The sequence below is a fragment of the Peromyscus californicus genome, unplaced genomic scaffold (genome assembly GCF_007827085.1).
Source record: "Peromyscus californicus insignis strain IS unplaced genomic scaffold, ASM782708v3 Scaffold_13__1_contigs__length_99412109, whole genome shotgun sequence".
Classification (NCBI taxonomy): domain Eukaryota; kingdom Metazoa; phylum Chordata; class Mammalia; order Rodentia; family Cricetidae; genus Peromyscus; species Peromyscus californicus.
Window position 1 is genome coordinate 93,244,861 of NW_026294424.1, and position 22,812 is coordinate 93,267,672.

Consider the following 22,812-nt stretch of genomic DNA (forward strand, 5'->3'; position numbering starts at 1 on the left):
GTTACTGGGTCTTTAATTGATCTCATTTCATTTTAGAGGCTTAAAATATTCAAAAATACTACTGTAGAGTTGTGCAATTTTTTGTTTATAAAACCCTTAATAAATTCTCATTTTCTTGCTTAAGGAATGTTTTTAAATATTCAAAATCTTAGTATAGAGTTGAGCAAAGTTCCTGTTGAGAAAATTCATTGAAATTCTGACATTATAGTGTCTTTAAAATTAACACTTGAGAAAGAAATACTTAGAAATAATTAATAAGACATAACAAAACTCTTATTTTTTAGGTGATAATGTATTTCACATGAGAGCTAATGTAAAAGTAATTAAAATAGAGAAAGGGGGTCAAATGCTCCTCCCTCAGCCTTCCCCCATGAAGTAATGTTGTCTCATCACATCCTGTTGTTATATGTTAAAAGGCTGAAAACCCACAGATGCTCTCTGAGTTTGTTGGTCACATGTTGTATAATTCTAGTTTTTTCTGAGTATCATTCTCCCTAAAATGAAAGTCACGTGATTCTCTTTGTGATTTTCCACTGCTATGCTTCAGCAATGATTTCAACCTCACAACCCATCATAGGCAAAGACCTAAAAACTAGATCTTGTAGAAATTCATGTGGTTTTTTTGTTTGTTTGTTTATTTGTTTGTTTTTTAAAAATCTTTCCACTTGATGAGTGAAAATAAGTCTTTGGGCATTGACATATCTTCTTTACACATGCTAACAAAATGAGTAATTATCTGCCTTTGGCCCTGTTTGCAATTAGGAATGAGGAAACATTTCACCCTTGAAGTTATTAAGGGCATTGAAAGCATTCACTGAAATGTCCTCAGGTCTGTACCATGACTTCATTGGCTACAGTCCACTTTGAGCAAATCATTTTAAAAATTTGAACAATGAAGTCACTGCCAATCTTTGTTGTAGAATATTACTTTAACTTTTTAACATTAAAGTTATGTTACATTTGTTTATGTTGCAGAATATTGCTTTATGTAAAGATGTGTTACACTTGTTTATGCTGCATTTGTTTAATTATGTAAAGATGTGTTGCTGTTTTACCTTGCCTGCCTAAGGCTTCTAACTGGTCTAATAAGAAGCTGAATGGTCAATAGCTAGACAGTAGAGGGATAGGCAAGGCTGGCAGGCAGAGAGAATAAGTAGGGGGAGGAATCTAGGCTCAAGAGAATGAGAGAGAGAAAGAGAGAGAGAGAGAGAGAGAGAGAGAGAGAGAGAGAGAGAGAGAGAGAGAGAGGAGAACAAGGGAGAAAGAGAGGGAGATGCCCTGGGCCAGCCAGGTGGCCACCAGGCAGACAGACATAGAGTAGGACATATAGAATGAAAGAAAGGTAAAAAGCCCCAAGGCAAAATGTAGATGAAGAGAAACAGGTTAATTTAAGTTGTAAGAGCTAGTATAAGCATAGCATATAAGCTAGCATAGGACAAGCATAAGACTGAGCATTCATAACTAATAATAAGTCTCGTGTCATGATTTGGGACCTGGTTGGTGGCCCAAAAGAAAGCCTGCTACAAATCTTTATGTTTGTTTACTAGAGAGAAACTAGAGCTTGTTTGCATATAAATACATCTTTTCTGAGAAACTGTTTTACCTTTTAGTTTACAATTGTAATAGCAACTTATAATTGTTTTCCTCTAAGGGAAAATGAAAAAAAAAAAAAAAAAAAAACTTTGTGTGTAGGTTTAGCTAGCTTTTTGTTACTTTAGTGAAACAGACAATTTATATGAAGGAATGTTGTTCGTTTTTTTCCTCCTGGTTTTGAAGGGTCCAAGCCATGCTCACATGGTCCCATCCCTTTGGGCCTCTAGTAAAGCTGAGCATCATGGTGGGGTGCACATAGCACATGCTCAGTGGAATTTGAACAAGAGATGAATAGGCACAACAACCCATCACTCACAGGTATCTATTCAATGGCTGAACTTCCTCCCACTAGGTTCTGCCTCAGATTGGTTCTAGCTCCTCCTAATAGTGCTACAGGCCAGCAACCACACCTTCGGCCTTTTGGGTCACATTTAAAGTAGAAAGCAATCATGACTGATTTTGGAACTTTCCATTCAATGGGGCTATAATGGCAGCAGATACCCTTTGTCATCAAGAAAGTCCCAATTGCAAGCCCTTGACTGCAATCATATATATGGGCTGCTGTGGCTATAACACATAATTGTACAAAAGGTGATCAGATCAAGTATTTAATTTACTTTGGAGAATCTATTTCTCTCTGAGAAGAGTAAAATGAACAAATGCAATTTGCAGATCTCAGTGAAATGTACAAATACTTTGTGTTACATATGAGCAAATCCAGTGGGATGATGTGACCTACTTAGCTCCTGTAAAATCACCAAACTTTGAAGTGTAGCACTTGCAGCAAGCGTTACTGCCAACAGGAGCTGCCATCCAGAAGTCATGTCCTTAATATGCATGCAGATTGCCCGGCGTATGTTTAGAGGAGGTTTTCAAAAACTCAACCCTGAGTGATCCAAGCAAAACTGAAGAATGGAGAATGTGTATCGTTTGAGTGCCACGCAGTATGGTGTAAGGTGCACACAGATATATGCATCCACATATTAATTATGAATTTAAGGTCATGACCAAATTCTCTCGTGACAATTAAAACTCAATGTTGTTTTTTAAATTTCACCTCTTGAAATAATTTTTGTTTCTTAAACGATTACATGAAACATTGGGTCCCATCAGAGAGAAGACCAAAGTGAAACTTCACCTGTGTGGGTCGAGGTTTACATTATATATTTATTCATTTATGGCATAAAACGTCTGCTAAGTTGTGCTTGGAGTCCTTTCGTTGCAATGCACGACAGGTGGCTTGGAGCTGAGGGGCCATGTATACTTAAGCAGAAGGCATCTGTAGTCACTGTCACCTGTCCTTAGGAGGGGATCCCTTTGGTAGCTTTCAGGAGCTGATCCTTCCCTATCCCCCGTGGGTATGACCCCAGACCCATAGTAGCTGCCTGGAATCCCTCGTATGTTTCCTATACATACATACCTAAACTAAGGTTCATGCCACAGGTACAGTAAAAGATGATCAGCAATAAGGAGAAAATTTACAGTGATATACTGTAGTAAATTCTTTGAATTTCATGATTTGTTAATTCCTGGAATTTTCATGTAATTTTTTTTTAGGCATCAGCAAATAACTGAAACTTCAGAAAATATGAATACTGGATAGTACATTCTTTATATAATTACTTGTTCACATTTTTAGTAAAGAAGTGTGTTGCTTTCACCAAGACTCCTGGCGAAGCCTGTTCTAAGCCATTCTTTTTCTTTGCCAATGCTCTGAGGAATCAAGATCTGTATCTGTGGGTGGAACTCAGGCGTGGAATCTCACAGCTGTGATTGGCAGTCTAAATGAGATTCAAGGTCAGACACACAGCACCCTTAGCAGAGATAAAGAATCAAATGAAAAGTCGGGAATAATGGCCAGTTGTTTATCAGCCGCCTCTCCCTCTGCTTCTAGGCAGAAGGGCTCTGCAGTGGGTGTCCCTCGCTCGCTCGCTCGCTCGCTCCCTCACTCGCGCTGTCTCTGCCCGGGCTGAGGGTGACACAGCAGGAAATTGCTATCTGATTTACTAAGCATCCTTCAGGCAAAGACAATAATTAAAATATTCTGATTTCAAAATGCTAATTTGTTGGCTCCAGACAGTGGTATAAATGGATCAGAATGTAAAACAGATTCTTAGTACTGTGCCATGCCATTTGAAGCATTATCTTGCCATCTAGTTTATTTCTGGCATTTGTATTGTATGTGATATGAGTGTGCATGTGCATGTGCATGCTGAAGCGTGCTATGTTTACATGCATGTGTATTATGTAGTTTAAGTGTGCATTCTATGGATAGTGTTATTAATGGGAGATAATGGTTCAAAGAATAGCCCTTGTTACTGTTGAACAATTGCTCAAGCATGTACTAGCTAGGCTGTCTCCCCTGTGAAAGGCAGTCACGTGGAATGCAGTAACTACATATAGTTTCGAGTTTTGTAGTCCAGTGTTTTTATATACTTTTCAGTTTAACCTCACAAAAATCAACTCTTCTTGTTTATTTAAGAAGTATGTTGGTACTAGGAAACCCGTTTAATGTCCGTTTAGCACATGTTAATCCAGTTAGTTGTATGAGACAGGAAAGACCAATGGAGTCACTCAGCTGGTTGACTTCAGCTTCTGCTCTATTCACAGGACTTCAGATGCCTAAACTTCACCTTTCAAAGCTATGTGTGAATTAGAATGGGGTGTGAGAGGGTACAGGAGGGTGGTGTCTTTTGTAATTGAAGCCTATAAGCCCTTCCAAGAAGTATTCTAGTCTACTTACAAACAATGAACTAACCAAATAAAGCACTTGAATGTGAATTATTGATCCAGAGGCTACAAGTTTAGAAAGGTCAATGAAAATTAAATACTGATAGCTATGGAGCACTTGAACAGTTAGTATAACATTAACCACCAGAACTCGGTGAAATGCTACCCACTTTTTAAGCTATTCACTCATGAGCATTATGAATCACAACCCAAGCCTGAAGCCCTCCAGGTGACAACACTAACTAGTGTAGCTAAGGATGCTAGAGAAGCATCTTTCCATCCCAGAGATCTCCATCTGGTCCGGGGTCAGACATGGTCACTTTTTCTCTACACACCTGAAAATTGCGTTCCACGAAAATTGAAGTACCCTATAGGATTTCTCAGGGATTGAATTGTGTGCTTTAGAATTTAGTTCTTCAAGCCTGATATTAGAGACTGTAAAGATTTCCAGAGAATGGGTGGGGAAATAAAAGAGGCGCAGCCCAACTTCTGCACTGAGGGCTTGCGAAAGTTCCTACTCAGGTGTCAGGGTCATTTGACATGCTTGCGAAAGTTCCTACTCAGGTGTCAGGGTCATTTGACATGCTTCGGCTTTTGTGGCAGACCAGGCATGCAACCAGTCCCCTCCCCCACTCCTTAAATTGTGACCTGGAGGACTGAGTTGTCCTTGTCCAGCAGGGGCGAAGTGGTGGAGCTGTGGGTCCTATGCATTAACTGATTGGTCCTTCCCATCCTGATGGACCTACAGCCGGCTGGGTGCGAACTCAGCAGAGTTCACTGCTTCTGATGAAACTCCAAGCACTCTGTGGACCACTGTGCCACCCTTTCCTTCTTTCCCATTGTCTGTCCCGTTTCTCCCTATTCAGCAGCTCTGTGAATGGATTGGATTATGAGTTACTGCAGGCCTATGGGTTGTTGCTAGGACAGAAAACCCGGGGCATTGTTTAGGGAATGGCATTTGTTCTCTAGCTTTCTCCTGGAAACATAAGAGCCTTTCCTTTTAAAGCGGCAATCTTCACCGCAGGTCCTCCAGCAACTGAGGTAAATATTTCCAGTTCATTCACTAGGATGCAGGGCCGCCTGCAGGAGGCCCAGCCCTTGTTTCTGGGGAGCCCTGGAGGCCGATGGGGAGGAATCAGCCCTCACTGGCTGAACTGTCCACTGAATGTTCTCATGCTTTTGCAGGAGGTGAACGAGATCGGATGACAGCGAATCATGAGAGCTACCTCCTCATGGCGAGCACCCAGAATGACATGGAAGACTGGGTGAAGTCCATCCGCCGAGTCATATGGGGACCTTTTGGAGGAGGTGAGCAGATTTTAGTCACAGAGAAGCAGAAGGTAGACGAAGCAATTTCATCCCTTCCCCCAGCGGTCAGCGCAGTCAGCTCCTGTGTCCAAATGGGTGAATGCTAACATAAATAGTAAATTATTCAACACTGTGGGCAGATGCATATCTGAATAACTCCCGGAGGCTTAATCCACATCATGTGTCATTACTAACCAAACTTCTGGGAATATATTGAATTCTAAAACAGAATAACTTTGTTTCTTCTTTCTTATTTTTGACTAACAATAAGTGATTAGAGTCTATGAAAAAGCCAAAAATGAATCTTATTACCTTATATATACTAATTTCGAAATGAATAAAAGAAATAGTTACCTCCTATGAAACTGACAAAAATGACTTATAGGACATACACTACAAAAGTTCACTAGAATGCCTGGGTCTAAAAAAAGGAATAAAACAATATATTTGAAAGGGGCTCCCCCAGAAAGCCCCCAGAAGCTTGGTAGCATCAAAAGGAATGCCACAATTTTTTGATGAAAACTGATGTGGTTTAGATTAAATAAATGTAACAAATTAGATATTGTTTTAATACAGCCCAAGCAAAACAATGTTGAAATGCAATATGCAGAAAATAAGCTAAAAGATGTTAAGAATAGAAAAGAATGAAAAGAGGAAGAAATTGAAGGTGGGAATTTTATCCTTTAAGAAATAGGATCCGGAATAACATAAACAGAAATGTTATTTAAAGAACTATTTCATTAATGAAACCTTCAAAAGACTAATAAAAGTGTTTGTATACCACCAAATGTATTTCCAATGAGGTATGATAATGTTTGTTAAAATGAATTATGTTAATTGTAATGCAGTTAAAAATCAGTTTTATTCACTCAAATTCAAATTTAGTAAGCCAAGTATAATTCCCATGTTTTACATTCTTTCTTTGTGGATTGACAGCACATTGAACTCACAAAAATAATTCTTTTCTATTAATGTATCAGATTTCTTTTAGGTTGACTGACCTCTTCATGTACTCAAATAATTTCCAAAACAGTTTATAATGTGAAGTTAATTAAATTTTGATAAATATTGAGCTTTGAGGGTATCTCAGTAGTAGATTCTGTGTGTTTAACATTCATGAGGGCCTGGGTTTGAACCCCAGAACAGAAACAAAGGAAGGGAGGCAAGGCCGCATAGTAAAGATTTTTTTCTGAAGACGTGGGTATCTTACCAGATTACTGACATACACCTCTAAAATGTCTGCTCTTTAGCAGTGTCTTCCATCAGGTGTGTGGTGACCACTCATCCCAGTGTGGCCTGGTAATGCTCTGACTTACAGCTGGTTCCCCAGGATGATGGCTGAATCATAGTACAGGCTTGGACTCTCATAGTCTTAGCTTGTGTGATAGTGCATTTACCCACCCTGTTCATCAGCTAAAATGATGGAAGACTGTCTAAAATATTTGTAGATCCACAAGGGAGACTTCCCTCATGCAGGATTCCCTGTGGCATACATGAGAAATATACACATAATTGGTTCCAGTTTGCTGGAACTTTCTGGCCTGGAGATCTGTGGGCACCAAGAAATTGTGGTGTCTCAAAACTCCTCTTGCTTCCTCTCTTCTGAAATCAGATTGCCAAGGCCCCCAAGTTCAGTGGGAGCCTTAATATCAGCTTAGGGGAACATTTCTTAGAGCGATTACATCAATTGTGTACATGCTCCCTCCCCTTCCTTCTCTTCCATCTGTCTTCTCAAGAAAAATGGGTAAAATTGGTGGGCACAGAGATTCCCGCCAGCCCAGAATTGTCAGAAATGTTCCCAACAGAAATGGTAACTGTCCATCAATCTCCAAATCTGTGAGCCTGAAAAGGATACTCCAGCTATTTACTATCTTACATAATTTATGCATGTTAAAGCTTGCATATGTATGTACATGTGTGTGCTGGTGCACACCAAGTGTGCAAAGGTGGAGGTCAGAGGTGGACATTGGGTGTCTTCATTTATCACCCCCAGTGTTACTTTTTGAGACAGGGCCTCTCACTGAACCTGGAATTCACCATTTCAGCTAAGCTGGCTGGCCCATGAGCCTTGGGATCTACCTCATCCCAGCACTGATGTTACAGGTGCATACAGCCACACAGGCCTTTTACAAGGGCTCTGAGCATCTTAACTCAGGTCTTCATGCTTGTATAGCAAGTTCTGTACTCCAATCTTGAGCACCCCCAACAATGATTTTATAAATACATGGTTCAAGTTTATCTATTTTGAATGAATGAATAAATTTGATAACATGTTTTATTTTTATTTTATTTGTTTTTTAATTAGCATACATAGAACATATTTCCTTATGGCCTTTTCATAGGCTTTTAGATTTGGTTGATTCTTCTCCCAGGCTTCACTCTCCCTCATCTCCCTAGTGCCCATTACCATTGTCCACTTCTATCCCCAGTGTTCCACCATCTACTCTCTGAGCCTCCACACCCACCACACTCCCAACCACAACCTTTAAGCCCATCCCATGGGCTTTGCTCCCATCCCATGGTCTTTATTCTCATCTCATGGGCTTTGTTCCCATCCCATGGTCTTTATTCCTACCCCATGAGCTTTATTCTCACCCTATGGGCTTTATTCCCACCCCATGGGCTTTATTCCCACCCCATGGGCTTTTTTCCCACCCCATGGGCTTTATTCCCATCCCGTGGGCTCCTCTTTAGTTTCCTGACCTCTACCTACACTTACTCCATATAAATGTACACTTATGAAAATTAGTGATGGGCGCTTGGTGGTGTTTAGGTTTTGAAGTTCTTTATGTATTCTAGATATTGATCCCTTGTGTAAAACTTACCTGTCAGAGATCTTCTCCCACCCTGTAGGCTGTCTGTTTTTGCTGTTGAAAACTCATTTCTAAAGATATATATATCTTTAGAATATATATCTTTAGATATATTAGCATATATATATGTATATATATATAATATTTATATTAGCATAAACTGTTCACAAAAAAAAACAATGCCTCAAAGAATGAGTTTCTCAGGTTCTCCTTTTTTAATTTTAAGGAACTATAAGATACACTTTAAAAATACTTTGCTGTGGGATGTTCTGTATGGCAAATGTGTTGCTCTGATTGGTCAATAAATAAATCACTGATTGGCCAGTGGCTAGGCAGGAAGTATAGGCGGGACAAGGAGGAGAATAAAGCTGGGAAGTGGAAGGCTGAGGCAGAGAGACATTGCCAGCCACCAAGATGACAAACAGCATGTGAAGATGCCGGTAAGCCACAAGCCATGTGGCAAGGTATAGATTAATGGAAATGGATTAATTGAAGCTGTAAGAACAGTTAGCAAGAAGCCTGCAACAGCCATACAGTTTGTAGTCAATATAAGTCTCTGTGTTTACTTGGTCGGGCGGGTCTGAGCGGCTGTGGGACTGGCAGGTGAGAGAGATTTGTCCTGACTGTGGATCAGGCAGGAAAACTCTAGCTACAAAATTTATTTAACTTTCATAAAATATTTAATGCTTCCTTAGTATTAATTAATAAAACTGTATAGTTAATGAAGTGTAGAGAACCAGACAGACTGACATCTTTGATAGAATACAGTTGTCACTCTTGAGCCCACATTTCAAATGCATACACTAATTCTATGATTATGGACTGCATTTTGAAGAATATTCATTCTAAATTTGAGGTGTAAACAATAAATTTATATGACTAAAATGTTATTTATTTTATGTTTTGAAGTTCCACTTAACAGTGCAGTAAAAATAAGGTTTTTTTTTTTTTTGTTATTTAGGTTATTTTAAAGTCATTTTTAGCTCTACTTAGATTCTGTGTGTCTGGCCACTGAGACCTGGAGTATGTGGGTAATTGGCAAGTCCCGAAGCACAAGTAAAATTCATTTCTTCATCTGATTGATAGCATAATAATATTGTCTGGTACTTCTACTGTGGTAAACACAGGTTCATGCTTTATTGATAATAGATATTGAAAATATACTGAACAAAAATTTTAACATATAATCATTATAGTTAAAATAGTTTTTCTAGACTTTTAAAAATATCTGAATTGACATCAGGAAATTAAATATATATATTTATATATATGAAGAAGCAACCCATCCTTGTGTGAATACATAAGTTTGTGAGTGGTCATGCACTTGTACCAAAATGCTTCAGTAACTGGCAGGCCACATTACACAGTGGGGGTCCACACAATCATCATATCATAGCCATCTTTATTTAAGTATACATTATGGGTTGATAACATTGACTGACAAACCACTTCTTAGAATGTGTCTCCTTTGTTCCGTGACACAAGACCGGGCAGCTGTAGACTGGATCATTGCTCCCCACAAGAAAGGAACGCAGGACTAGTTCACTCTACAACTTGAATGAGTCTTGACATTATGCTGAGTGAAGGAAGGCAGGCCCCACAGGTCATTTGTTATGTGACTCTGTACATAGAAAAGCGTAAGTAGGTCACCGATGAGACGTAAAATTGATGCCCTGAGCTGGGATGGAGGGCTGGAGGGTGAGTGAGAGCTAACAGGTATATAGTGTCTTTTTGAGAAGATAAAAACATGGCTGTACACACAACATGTACTAAACATCACTGATTTGTATAGTTTAAATGTGTGGTCTACAATGCTTGGGCTGCATATCAGTAAAGCTGTTAGTGACCCCTGGGTTGCCATAGTTCCCTCTCACAAGAGAACACATTTCCTTTCCTGTATTTTCTGGGGACCCCAGAGCATATTAATCCAAAACATATTTCTTGCCTTCCTTTCCATCACCAGACATTCTGTCATTCTGTGGTCATTGATTGGGGGCCATGTGTAAAGAACTCGAAAGAGGTGGTATATTGCCTGCCCCCCGCCCTCCGCTGCACGCCACCTTTGCATACATTTTAAATGTATGTATAACGATCTGGCCCCTCCCTGTGGGAGTTACAAATGTGTAATTTTAGAAAGTTGAAGTTCCTCATGAGGCACTTATCTTCCCTCTCCGATGTTCCCATAATGGCCATTGATTCGAATGTGTTGAACACCTGAGAAGCTTTTCTGGCACCTCACTCTCCTAGCAATTAAAAACTGAGAAGGAAGGAGGAAGTATAGGACTCTTCGTCAAATGAAGCCAATCATTTTACAACTATTCAGCTAGGTAAAGCAGACCAACTGGAGTGCAAATCAGACTCACAGCTTAGCTGAGAAAGTAAACATAAGTATGGAATCTAGATTTCCCAAGCTGGGCTATGTGTTTAAAGCTCCCTGACCAGTTCCATCAACAGTGTGGGGAAGCAAACAGTGTCTGCTTTAAAGTAAACCAGGAGAATACGTGTGTGTGTGTGTGTGTGTGTGTGTGTGTGTGTGTGTGTGTGTGTGTGAGTGTGTGGGCCTGTGAGTGTGTATTTGTGTGTAAGTGTGTGTGTGTGTGTGTGTGTGTGTGTGTGAGTGAATGTGTGGGCCTGTGTATATGTTGGTGTTATGTGAGTGTATGTGTGAAAGTGTGTAGGCATCTGTGTGTGTGAGGAGTGTGAATGTATAGGACTGTATGTGTATGTGTGTTTGAGTGTGAGTGTGTGGGCCTGTGGGGGGTGTAGTTTATGTGAGTGTGTGGGCCTGTTGGGGAGAATGAGTGTGTGTGTATGTGAGTATGAGGGCCTGTACATGTGGTGTGTGTGAGTGTGTGAGTATATACCAGTAATAATTAAAGAAGAAACATCAATAATCTGAGAGGGAATGGGAGTAGAACACAGGAGCTGGAGTGGAGAGAAGTGAAAATGATATAAAAATAGTACTCATAAATGAAATTCTCAAAAAAAATTTAATAAAAACAAAGTAAACCACAAAATTGGGTTCTTAAAGTGTAAAGTTTGGAAATGTTTAGCTTAGTTTTTAGTTATTTGTTTAGTTTTACTTATCTCCTTCTTGTTTGTTTTTAATTTTATTTTAAATTATTTATATGTAGGGTTGCCCATACACACATATACATAATATATACATATATACACATACACTGAGTTCAGGTTTTCAGAGCTCAGAGGCACCAGATGACTCTAAAGCTGAATCTACAAGGTGTTGTAAAGTGTCCAGCAAGAGCAGCATGCACTCTTAACCAGAGCCATCTCTTCAGCCCCCTGCTTGTTCTGTAAACTGAATTTTTGTTCCAGCTGATTTTGAGGCAGTGTTCATGGAGGTGGCCTATGAGACTTTCAAGTGAGCACCTACCCCGCTTGGTGGCTTTCAGTCACCCAGAGTGAACACACATGCTTCATCTCCCTGGCTGTGTCACAGAAGGCAAAACCACACCCGGCAAACGATGCTGCTGTGGAGGGCACCTTCCTCATACAACTCAGAGTTAGGGGACGCCCCTGCTGGAGGGCTGGGGTGGGGGGTGGAATGAGAGGCCGCGGGGTCAGCTAGGGTTAAGGCACCAGCATTCCAGATCTGCTTAGGGAGCAGCCGGGTGGATGAATGATTAAGCCAGTGAGTAAATTATTCAGTGAACAGGACTGAAAGCATTGGAGGACACGGGTGAGGAGCAAAAGCTTGCAGGAGCTGCTGGTCAGACCCAACCAGAGAAGTGGATGTATTCACATCTTGCATGAGTTGATTTGTTTTTGCGGTTATACCTGCAGACTCATTGCTACCAAAATTAAATAACTTTTATAGACACATAAAAACGTATAGATAATGTAAAGTGACTTGAGGATATGCATTTTACATTAGCATCCACAAATAGATTTAACCACACAAGATCTGGATGGGGAAACGTGTACATCTTGTGTGGGAAGAGAATAAATGTGAGGATGAGCATGCAGAAACATCCCCTCACCTTCTCCGCGCCCCCAGGGATGATTTGGTACTGTGTGGTGTAGGGGCTGAACCAGGCAGCAGAGAAGGTGCTGAGTCAGTTGTGAGAGTTGTGAGGTCAGGGCAGAGCCAAAAAAAAAAAAAAAATTCAAGGGGCTTCACAGGGCACAAGGCATCCTCCCTCCTTCCCCTCATGATGCCTCTGCACCTGCTTCATCTGACCAGCGGGCACTGGAGGCGGCAGCAGCCACAGCTGTGACTCGGCGGCGGCGGCGCAGCAGCCCTGCCAGCTCCCGCCCAGCTCTCATTGAGAAAAGGGAACCGGAGCAGGAGGGGGAGGAGAGCTCCCTGCAGAGCTGCCTCGGAACAGCCAAGGAGACTCCTAGAATGGGCACCGGACTCTTCTGACGTGGCGACTCCATGGGGAGCTGGAAGACAGCAGGGGCAAGGCAGACGCCTGCAGAGAGCATCAAAGGCTGAGGGGCACCATAAAAGGAACTGGGGAGTCCTTTGCGAGGAATTGTCGTGCACTGGAATGCGCTCTGGAGAAGGTGCCAAGGATTTCTTCCCTTTTCTCTCAGATGAAAGGAGCCATCCAGGACTGTCCTGAAGTACTCCCGAGAGGCCTTTTGGTCATTGTTCCTCGTCCCCTATGCACAGGGCTGTTTGCTGACCTTTCCAGAGGACTTTCTGTCCAGCTGAGAAGACAGTTCTTAATAAACAAAACGAAACAATTCCTGCCGCGTGAAGGTAGTCGCAGCTTGCTGGTTGCAATTCTTTTCCTGTGACATTTTGGAATGTCTGCAGAAACTTAAAACAAACAAACAACAACAGCATCAACAACAATAAAAATCCTCAAAAGCCCCTGAAATAGGCAAAAGAAAAAGAAGGGGTATAATTTGTTTTGTTTCTTACAAAAAAAGGAGTAAATGAGAGGGTACCTTAACTCGGTACTTGGATGATCAAAACCCTGGAGTTCAGGGATCAGCACTTCAGACTTGACACATAAACAAACATGAGGAGGAGTGCCTGTGGGCTTCCACACAGAGGCAGGTTTTAAGGAAGCCCTGGCGGGTCTCACAATTTGGGGCCTGTATGATGCCTGAAGACCGAAATTCGGGGGGACGCCCCTCAGGTGCATCAACTCCTTTCATCCCCAAAACTACATACAGAAGAATCAAACGGTGCTTTAGTTTCCGGAAAGGTCGGTAGCTGGTATCCTAATGTCCTTCTAATTAATGTCTGAATGTCGTCTGTTAGCTAAAGCTTTCAGGTCCGTGAGGCTCCGGCAGAATGGGGGTTTGGAAACGGAGGGCTTAGCGCGGTGTAAGACATTGCTCGTCTAGATTGATTTTTCAAGGTTCCTATTGATCTGTGTATTGCTGTCTGTGAAGGGTGGGTGGGCTTAAACATGGTGGTCCTGTAAAGATCCCCTTGACTGACAGGGAACTAAGCAAATCTGAAAGGAGGGAGCAGAGTTCTTCTGGGCCCTACCCACATCCAAAGCCAATATCCCTGTCCTGACCCCTGGAAACAGGTCCCTTACAAATCTCTGTTCTGAGTCCTACCCATTTGGTTTTCCAAATGGCTCCCTGTGCAGCCTCACTAGCCTGCTGAGAACATTGTGACAATCAGATTCTCTGTGGTGGCCCCAGCCCCTTTCAACATTGCCTAGAAATAGGAATCACCTTGACTTTCCATGCATATTATTGGGAAAGAACAAACAGGAGGTAGGGAATATAATTAATTATCATCAACAATACAAACTAAGGCATTTCTGAATTGAATTGATCTCAGGAGTTAAAGGGTATGGTGTTAGTGAAATAAATGTTTTCTGAAAAAGGTTTGATGTGTATTTTTAAATCTGTTTGCTTTAAAGGGGCAGTGATAGAGTGGAGGGACATTTCCAATAGAAAGTGAGTAATTGTAAACTTACTGATTTAGTCAGCAGCTGAGTTGAATGACATCTAGGGCCATTACTTTCTCCCCGAGCTTGGGGTCTACCACCTCTTTGTTATAATCCCCTACATAGTAATCAACCAAAAATGGGAAAATATGAAAATTAAATACAGTGAGAACTTTGTAAAAGTGAAATACTTATTATTCCTTTGGAGTCTTTCTCTTTGAGCGATGAAGAGCTGCTGACTATCGCCGTGGTCACGGGTCATCAGCAAGGTGTTCACTCAGGTTCCTATTTCACCCATAAAGAAATTAAATGAGGAACACACAATGTTAACTTTCAAACTTTAAACATCTGTGAGCATCTCATGGCTACTGCCGGATTACATCGTTGATAGAGAATGTAACAGAGACAGAAACCCAGAAAGGCTCTAGAATTACTATTCGAAGGCCATGTCCCTTGTCTTATAGCTTCCTGCTCTTGGGAAGTAACTTGAGGTATTTGGGGTATTATTTATGTGTCTCCGACAGTTTTGACCCTTTCTACCTCCCCTCCTCCAGTGGATGTGTGGGAATGACTGCAAGCCTGCTGTCGGCCCCCACCTTCCTCTCTCTGTCCTTAAATGCAAAGGGAAAGGCAGCCCCTGAAAGGAAAGTCCCCCACAGGCTGGCCCAGGCAGAAGGAACCTCCTGGTAACTGTTTCTGCTGCTCTCTTTCCCTTACGAGGTCTGACTGGTCTACGGGATGTTCTATATTTGAGTCCAGGACCGAGAGATGTTCCACTTACACAGCATTGCTTTCTGCTTCCTGTTAGAAGCAAGGAGGGAGTATGCAGCCTCTCCCGCCTGATTCCTCGGCTGCATAACCGCAGTTCTGCAGTGGGGCTCAGGGAGGAAGGTCCTCAGCTGCTGCAGCTGCACTGTTGCCAGGCTGGTATGCTGCACTCATCTGTCACCCCTGCATGGCAGCATGGAGTGTAGGGACGGCACGTCTTTATTAAAATTTTGATGCTAAAAGGAACGGCTCCCCTCTCAATCCTGGACTCCAAACTATGTCACCTTAGGAAAAGTGTGGTTTTGTGCTTTGTGGTTTTGACTCTGGTGCTCAAGTGTTTCTCACAGTGTACCCCCGTTTCTGGGCTGCTCCCACACCCACTTGTCATCTCTGCAAAGGAGTGAGCCAAGTGTGTGAAGCTGAGAAAGCACCTGGATGAAACAAAAGTGTTGAAGCGGCTGTTTGCCTGACCCACAATTAATTTTTTAACTGTTTCCCAGGGTAGACCATGAGAAAGAGAGACTCATCGGGTCTCAGCAGCTTTAGGAAGACTGCCAGAAAGAAGGGGTAGAGTGGGGGACGTTCGCAGGTGCCAGCCCTGTGCCGTGCCAGCCTAGTGGCTTCTCCGAGGGCTTTTCTTCAGCCCTGCTCTGGCCTTCATCTTCCTTTCTTTTTTTTCAAGTACTAATTAAGGCCACTGAAAATGTTTCCCCTGCTGGTTTTTCAAAACCTAGGAACTAAAGACACATCTATTGGTCAGGAAGCTGGGGGATGGTGGTATTCTGAATTTGTGTGTTGGTAAAAGAAAACTATAATGTAGTTTTAACCTGTTTATTTTTAAACTTTGAAATTTCATCATGACTGTAAGCTTCATATTAAGAACTATTTTCTCTGTGATTAGAAACTAAAGTAAAATTTTAACTACAGAGTTTAACCTTATTTTAGTCTAAGGTGTCCCTTTCTTGGAGATAAGTTACCAGTTGCCCAGCGACTATTCACAGACTGTGGCACATTATATATAACCACTTACAACTTTGGGGGTTTGCCCTGGCGTACCTCAAGCCCCACCTTACGACTTTGCACTTTTCCTGCCTCAGCCTACAGTGTTCTTCACAATGACAGTCATCTCCTCCCTGTCTGTCACACCCTTCACAGATTCCTACAACAAGGTCTCTTTTATAAAACACTACTTGATCTCTATTCCAATGTGCTCTCTAGCTGTGTTCCACAACTCAGAACTTTTCTTATGAGCCTGTAGTGCCCACAGGGGTAAATCCTACTTTCCATAATTATCAATACAGTCTAACCAGTTCCACTAGTTACCTAGAGATAGCCCCACCCACAATTTCCCAGGCTAACCCATTCCTTCCTGCTCAATACATATTCTATACCACCTCTTGTTTTTTTGCTTTGTGCCCTCCACCATGATCCTCTCTCCTGCATCCAAGTTTTACTCTTTGATCAAAACATGGACGGCTCTCACCTCACACTTCTTCATGACCAGCCTTGTGCTTTATGTGAACCGCTTCTCTGTACTGCACCTTTATATGTATACATCCTCTTTAAGAAGCACATACGTAGTACACACCTATTGCTTTATTTCTGTCCAAAGTAGGGTGATAGGTCTATTCAGTTAATATTCATAATGACGTGAACTAAGTGGTTGTGTATAGCCTGGTATTTATAAACAACACTCGGAGCATTACAGTGCTTTCTCTGTTCTCTTGTTAGTCTGTAAGCAATTTGAGTTAAAACACAATGACTTCATATTTATGGAGATACAGCCAAAATTATCCTCAGAAAATGAATGTTGTTTATGTTGTAATCATCTTTTTGGAAGTTGACTTGTCCAATCAAAATACTGTTGTCCAAACGCATATAATTTTAACTTGTGTTGTTAGTAAATGAGTGGTATTTTGGAGTCCCCACCAAACGATGCTGGGGATGGAAGAGAGACAGAATGAGTGCTTCAAGTTGGGACTTTGTAGACTCCTTAGGGATAAAGGAGTCATGAAGGTCAACCTGGGATAAGTACTATACCAAGTGTTGTATGGAGCCTCAGGTGTTCGGGAATGCAAGGTTGACTTTACAGTTCATCTGGAAAGCAGAGAATGACTTAACTTACATGAAATTGGGTTTTCTCCTCGATGGTCCTAAGAGAATATTCAGCACACTTACCAAAAACAAAAAACAAAAAACAAAACAAAACAAAAAAACACCAGAGTTGAATTAATAAAATAGAGTGGAAGAAAGATTTTCAGAATCACATGCACCCGTATCTGTAGCCCACATATGTTTCCCTGTTTGATGTGGGGCCCGAGACAGGCTACCTGGCATCTTTTGCTTATAGAAGAAAGAGTTCATTGAAGAACATCCTTGAAGAACATGCACATCTTCTGGCTTGATTCCTGGATGTCAATGATGATGTCTCTAATTGCTGTTCTTTTCTGAGGCCAAGGCCACTGTGTCAGGGTGCTCATTCTAGAATACTTTCCTTATTTTTCCAAGTCTTTGTTTCCTCTTCTTCTCCTCATTCTGACCACATGTTCAGCATATGCTAAACATCACAAATTTAAAAATCCGAAATTTGAAATGTTTTAGTGACAACATGATTCCACAGTAGAAACTTCTATACCACAAAACTCTCTTAAGTGTAAAATGATTGTTCATGGCTATGAATCTTAGCTCTTAGAGTTAGCATTCTGTTCCCTGTGAGAGGTTTTTTGTTTTGTTATGTTTTTCACTAGGAAGTTGGTGACAGACAGAAGGAAGCCTCAGCCAGCTTTCCTTGTTCTGAACTAAAATAGGCATCTTTTATTTTGACTTATCCATTTAGGATGGGTGAATGTTTATTGAAAGTTTGCACAGTCCTGATGATACCAGGATCTGTCTGCTAGCACAGCTGTAGTTAGCAGAGAAACCAGAAAAAAATTTTTCCTCTTTGCTGAGCATATGATCTGGTGACCAGATGGGACAGAAACTCTACAATAACCAATAGCAGAGACCTGGAGCAACAATTAGGAAGTGTGATCTTTCTGTTTCATCAGAAAACAAGGACTATTTTATTTTTATGTTTTTTTTTAAATAGAAATTAGTAGTACACCTCATTTCATTTCATGGAATTATTCATTTGTTATGTTTAATTGGGGAGATGGCATGTTTTGGTTTTATGCATGCTTAGTCCATTCTGCAAATGTTTGTAGAGAACTTTTGTCTCATCCATGTTGACCTTACGCTCCAGGGATCTGAGCCAGCATATGTCCCATGGGGATGGTGGTGCATATACTGAACATCACAAATTTAATAATCCAAAATTTGAAACGTTTTAGTGGCAATATGATTCCACAGTAGGAGCTTTCATAACGTGAAAATCTCTTAAGTGTAAATTTATTTAAAATACTATATAAAATGAGCCTCAGCTTATGTGTAAAGATGTATTGAGACATTGGTGAACTCTATGTTTAACCTTGGGACCCTTTGCTAAAATATCTCATTATGTATGCAAATATCCTCAAATATAAAAATATCTGAAATCAAGCCAGGTGGTGGTAGCGCATGCCTTTAATCCCAGCACTCGGGAGGCAGAAAAAAGTGGATCTCTGCGAGTTGGAGGCCAGCCTGGTCTCCAAAGTGAGTTCCAGGAAAGGCGCTACACAGAGAAACCCTGTCTCAAGAAAACCAAAAAAAGGAAAAGAAATCAGAACCATTCTGGTCCACAAATTTCAGACAAAGTCTGTATGGACCTTGAAGTAGCCAGAGCTGAGACTAGCTCAGTCCTATGCCTTATGCCACCATCAGACACTTAATGACCTCTCCCTAGCTCTGTCATGCACTTTAATAACTATTAGAAATATATATATATATATATATATATATATGATTTTGTAAATATTAGAAAGATATATTAGATGCTGTACCCATTTAATATTTATAAAATCAGAATAAATAATCATAAATAACTTGTCTCATTAATTAATTAACTTTATTATTGCAGAGGCACAATTTTCTTGTAATGTCTTGTACAGACATGCATCTAAATAAATCAATACGTTAAGGAATCAAAGAAGAAACTTAACACCAGCTAAAACTGTGAATTGAACATTGCAAGGCCTACCTACTAAAAGATGTCATGAAGAGATATGCTGTGCCAGATTTAGGGAGCAACCTGTAATTAGTTGAGGAAATTCTAGAAATGGAGTGAATCTGAAGCAGTGGCTTCATGGGTACTGTGCAAACAGTTTTTACTGAATGATCTGTAAAGAGGCAGAGGTCAGGTTTTGGAGAGTTTATTGCATGAAAGGATTCGTTGACAAAGACTGGTCAGTGGACTCCATTGGAAGGCAAGAAGCAGGACAACACCAAGACCTGATTTAAAAACTGCAAGGAACATCATGGTTCAGCTGCTTCTATGAACTGAAACACTCATTCCTGAATGGGAGAAAGAGTCTCAGAAGAAGCAATGGGAACTTTTTGTTTGTTTGTTTGTTTGTTTTGGTTTGGTTTTTTTGAGACAGGGTTTCTCTGTGTGGCTTTGCGCTTTTCCTGGAACTCGCTTTGTAGTCCAGGCTGGCCTCGAACTCACAGAGATGCAATGGGAACTTTTAAGGTTGAGGAAATTCATGAAACTTCCAAATCTCAGAGCTAAGAATGTTATAAGACTCCTGAGGCCCTCATGGGGAAGAGGACCATGGGTGGTGGTGGTGGAGCTGCCTGAAAGTTGAGCTGATAGTTTTAAGGATGCAACTTTCATGAGTTCTCATGAGTTTCTCATGGGCCTTACGTGATGCAGGTGCCTTAGAGTCACCCAGGGTCCTGGAAGCAGCCCCCCACTCAGCTCCTATAAGCGACTGCAAGAGTTATTTGGATTCTTGCTCGTGCCCTATCTGGAGGGAACAGATGTTTGCTGTTGTCCCCTCAGAAGAAAGAAGTCAAGGAACAATTACTGTGACTGTGTTTGTGTGGGTTGGGAACACTGGGCAGTGTTTGTGTGGGTTATAAACACTGTGACAATGTTTGTGTGGACTGGGAACACTGGTCTTCAGAAACACATGCACGACATGGTGTCTAATCCAATGTGGCCATAAGGAGTGTGGAGGTAAAAATTGAGAGGACTGGATGTGTGAAGAAGTGGAGAAACTAGCTTGACTCTCAGACCAAACTTCAGTGAGATAGAAGAATACTTGGGACCAGCAGATGAAATTAAAATTATGGGGAGTCAAGGGAGATTCAAGAAAAATTGAATTGTAACCAGTCATAGATTACAGTGGTTCATACTTGCCACCCTTTTAGTCAGGAGTGGGTTGGTATGGAGGGGTTAGGTAAGAAGACCACAGGTTTGAGGTCTAGCCAGGGTTTCATAGCAAGACCCTGTCTCGAAAGAGAGGGAGGGTCATGTGAAAGGGTTTTGAGATATCGGTGTTAAAAGGGTCAAAAAGGCTCTTACATCGCAGAGCCCGTTGAGACAGTCCAATATGAGATAGAAGCCTAGGAAGAGCTGGCGTCTGTGGGACCACAGCGGGTCAATAGAGAAGACACAGCAGGTAAAATGAACAGAGCTGGGAACAGAGATGAGACAACCACTGTGCTGGGGAAAGGTCACAGAGGACATGGGGGTGTCCGAGAAGCTAGAATCCTGAGAAGGAAGAGGGCCAGGAGGAGAGTGACCACAATGTAGCAACTCAGAAAGTGTTGACAACTGTAGGAAAATGCAAATTTCGTACAGGGACTGGGCCAGATGTCGAACGGCGATGCATGGACAAGTAGACAGAGCGTGGCAGCAGAGCTTGTTACACTGAGGAGGTGGGAATCAAGGGGGAAGGTGGGATGTGACAGGACACAGGGAGTCCAACTAAGGTTTAAGAAGGGTGGTGTTTGAATATATTTATCTGATCACATCCTCTCTGTGGGTAACTGCTCCTCAATCCTAGGAATAGAAACCCCATGTGAAGGAGGGAAGGGTGTCTCAAAGCACAGTTGACACACCTTCTTCCTCACAGAGAATAAGTTCATATGTGTGATTTGCTTTTTCAGTCCAGTGAAGAGTCTGCTCCTGGGAGAGGCTTTATGAGGCCGTCAGTGGCCTTCCAGGGAATAAGCTGAGCACACTAGCATCACCCAGATTAGAAAGGGCAGTATTATTGGGGAGTGAATCTTCACTGGGACTCTAAAATGACCATCCCTGGGGCTCTCTGCTTGACTCATACACAGAAAATATTCTTGTTAATAATCTACTAATTAATGGGTCCTTCCCACCATAATGCTAGGGCATGCACGAACTTGGTTCTTTCTTGTTAATTTTAATATTTGAAATTGTCCCCCAAAGGAAATTTTAAATCAGACAATGTTTATGATTATTGTTGCTGTAATAGTACATTTTCCCTCCAGTGATTTCTCTCAGGCAGTTCATTCTTATGCAGGAGGTAGCTCGTACCTACCACAGGAATCCAGAGAAGATAGGTCCAATCTATTCCAGAGCTGCCAATGAGGTGTCTGCTCCTGTTGACAATCTTTATTCTCTTTTGCAAGTTCCACAGCAGAAAACTAGCATTTCCCCACAGGGATTACACATCACATGGGAGTGTCTACATGCTTTATCTCTTTACACGGCTTATTGTGCAAGTGTATATGTTTCTTGCAACAGAGATGGAAATCCTCACTGAAATGTCAAAGGTCTTTATTTTTTTCTTTTTGTTCTATTATCTCACCGGACTTATTTATTCTCAGTGTTCTGAACCCCTTCCCCCTAGTGTGGTGAGATGGACTGAGGTCAGGGAATAGGAAATGGAGAACTTCTTTCCCACACTCTATTTGGCAATAACCACACGGAGTAGCATTGTATAAGAAACAGAGCCCATGTGACTCTGAGATCCCTCAGCTGTAAACAAACAGACCTCACTGTTGACTAGTTTGGTCACCTTTTGACAATTTCTTCGGTAAGTCATCTGGAGCGCAGCAGTGGAGGTGATGCCTGCCTCCCGGGAACGGTGAGATGAAATGAGAGAATGTAGACAAGTGCCGGGTAAAATGCCCGGCACAGAAAGTGTGCTGCTTTGCTCACATTCTGATACTTTAACTGATCAGAAATGAAGACTCACGACAAGTGTGACTAAAGGGGAGGATGACTGATACCTGGAGATGAGCAAAGATTTCACAGAGAATGATCTGGACAGGGGGTCACTTCCTTTCTGTCACTGGAGCTCTGACCTGAACAAGTTACTTAATTTCTCTGAGCCCATTTCCCCACACATGAATAGGGAATATAATAGTTGTTCTACATACCTTATGAAAACAAAGAAGATACGCCAAGGACTTAGTATATGATATGTAATAAACATAAATGTCTTGCTATGCTTTCTAAGGAGATTCTTATTTTAACATAAAACAAGCCTGCAAGCTCAAAGAACTCAAAGTAACACACATCCAAGGTAGACCAGCTCTCCCTTCAGCGTCTCCTAAATCTAAGAACTTGAAGACATAATTTTACTCTATTGTTGAATAAAACTCCATCCCAAGAGTGTGGTTCACATTTGTCATGTACATAGGAGTTGAGTGGGAATAGCTTTCCTGGGGTTTCTCCTGGATTTGGAGAGAAAGCTTCTGTTGTTCATTTATCAAGATGTATCCATGTATCTAATATCTAGAGTAAAACCTCAGACACAAAGTTTACTCTTCAATATTGACATGTATTTAAATGACTTAGCAGTGCCTTGAAAGAC

The 22,812-nt window shown here is 41.4% G+C and overlaps 1 protein-coding gene across 7 annotated transcripts in view; it reads left to right on the forward strand.

The window, feature by feature from the left end:
• Arhgap24 (Rho GTPase activating protein 24) overlaps nt 1-22,812 on the forward strand; it is a 664,750-nt gene that overhangs the window by 609,198 nt on the left and 32,740 nt on the right. For 6 of the 7 annotated variants that reach the window (XM_052735536.1, XM_052735534.1, XM_052735537.1 and 3 more), the window contains one exon: nt 5,509-5,631. In XM_052735536.1, the coding sequence (XP_052591496.1) occupies nt 5,509-5,631 (123 nt within the window). Of the gene's footprint in view, nt 1-5,508; nt 5,632-12,634; nt 13,628-22,812 lie in introns of those variants that run through there. The other variant, XM_052735538.1, reaches the window with a different exon arrangement.